Source organism: Sinocyclocheilus grahami, unplaced genomic scaffold (assembly GCF_001515645.1).
Source record: "Sinocyclocheilus grahami isolate Dianchi unplaced genomic scaffold, SAMN03320097.WGS_v1.1 scaffold23473.1, whole genome shotgun sequence".
NCBI lineage: Eukaryota > Metazoa > Chordata > Actinopteri > Cypriniformes > Cyprinidae > Sinocyclocheilus > Sinocyclocheilus grahami.
The window spans coordinates 1240-2789 of record NW_015519153.1 but is presented as its reverse complement, the minus strand read 5'-3'; the positions used below and the strand labels follow the sequence as shown (position 1 = coordinate 2789).

The 1550-nt window shown below is 43.7% G+C and overlaps 1 protein-coding gene across 1 annotated transcript in view; it reads left to right on the top strand.

The window, feature by feature from the left end:
• Window positions 1-314: 314 nt before the first annotated feature.
• Window positions 315-1550, top strand: part of LOC107580037 (multiple inositol polyphosphate phosphatase 1-like) — a gene marked incomplete at its 3' end in the record, with an annotated part of 2406 nt that continues 1170 nt past the window's right edge. The window contains exons 1-2 of the mRNA XM_016265790.1: window positions 315-374; window positions 452-820. Of these exons, the coding sequence (XP_016121276.1) occupies window positions 469-820 (352 nt within the window). The remainder of the gene's footprint in view (window positions 375-451; window positions 821-1550) is intronic.

Genomic DNA, 1550 nt, shown 5'->3' with positions numbered 1-1550 from the left:
TTGATATTATGGCTGTGTTTTAACCCGGAAGGTTTTGTATCTCGATTTTGAGGCTGGCTTCACTTAGGCATTGAATGCAGTGTTGCCAGGTCCGCGGTTTCCCCCCGGAACGTGATAGTGCTAGTTTTGGCCGTGGTTAGACCTTTTTTGAGTAGCAATTGGACTGGTTTTGTTACACAGACCTGGCAATCTTGATTGAATGAACGTACGGGTATTTTAGGTGAAACAGGTATCGCTCATCCAGAAATGAAAGCAACTTACTTCCTCGCGAACTTTCTTATCACTTCTTTGAGCATTATGGTTGGTTTGTCATTATCTAAACTTGCCAGGCCAGCGATACCGGCGATAGCGCATCACTTTGGGACAAAAGGCAGGTACGAGGAAGTGAACCCACATCTATTAGATGACATTTTGTTTGTAAACAAATCACTGGTAGCTCCCCCCTCTCCAGACTGCCGTGCCATTCATATGGTGTCGGTTATCCGTCACGGGACGCGCTACCCAACCACCAAAAATGTGAAGAAGATCGCGCGATTGTTTGAGCTGGTCGTGTCTCACGCGTCGGGTTCAGCCTCGTGGCTAAATGACATCAAGACATGGAAGATGTGGTACACTGAAGACATGGACGGCAGACTGGTGGAGAAAGGGCGCGATGACCACAGGCATTTGGCTATGAGACTGGCACAGTCTTTTCCCACTTTGATTTCTGAGGATCATCTCCGTGCCAACCGCATTGAGTTCATCACCAGCTCCAAGCATCGCTGTGTTGATAGTGTCAAAGCTTTTCAAGAGGGTCTTCACCGACTCTGGGATGTTCAGGGTAGGCTTAGTGTCCCTTACTTAATAGATGTTTTGTTGGTCTCTTAAACATTTTAACTTAAGAGATAGTTCACCCAGAAAATAAAAATAATTTCTCACCCTCATATCATTCGTGACCTGTATGACTTTAGAAAATGTTAAATTGGTAGTCAAACAGTTTTGGTGACCACTGACTTCTGGTGGACATGATCATTTGAAAAGTATAGATATTCGGTACAACAGAGAAGAACTGCAGAATATAATGTCATACAGATATTTTTTAAAGGGGTCATATGATGCTTTTTTAAAGATCATTATTTGGTGTATTTGGTGTAACAGAATATATTTACATGCTTTAATGTTCAAAAAACACATTATTTTTCAAATACTGTACATTATTGTAGGTCCTCTATGCCCCGCCTCTCTCAAACGCTTCGTTTTCTACAAAGTCCCTCCTTCTGACAAGCGCAGTCTGCTCTGATTGGCCAGCTGACCCAGTGCATTGTGATTGGCCGAACACCGCAAGCACTCGTCGGAAATGTAACGCCCCTTACCATAATCGCGAGCTTCATCTTTCAAAATAATTGTAAAGACAGTAAATAATGTCATTAGTTTTACCATCAGTTCAAGCCAGAAAGGGAACAGACACCGTAATGATGCAGTACACAAGCCGCGGGTTAAGACTGCTGGCTCCACTTTGATGTGACCTCTCTCTCTCTCTCTCACACACACACACACACGATGCGCAAAAC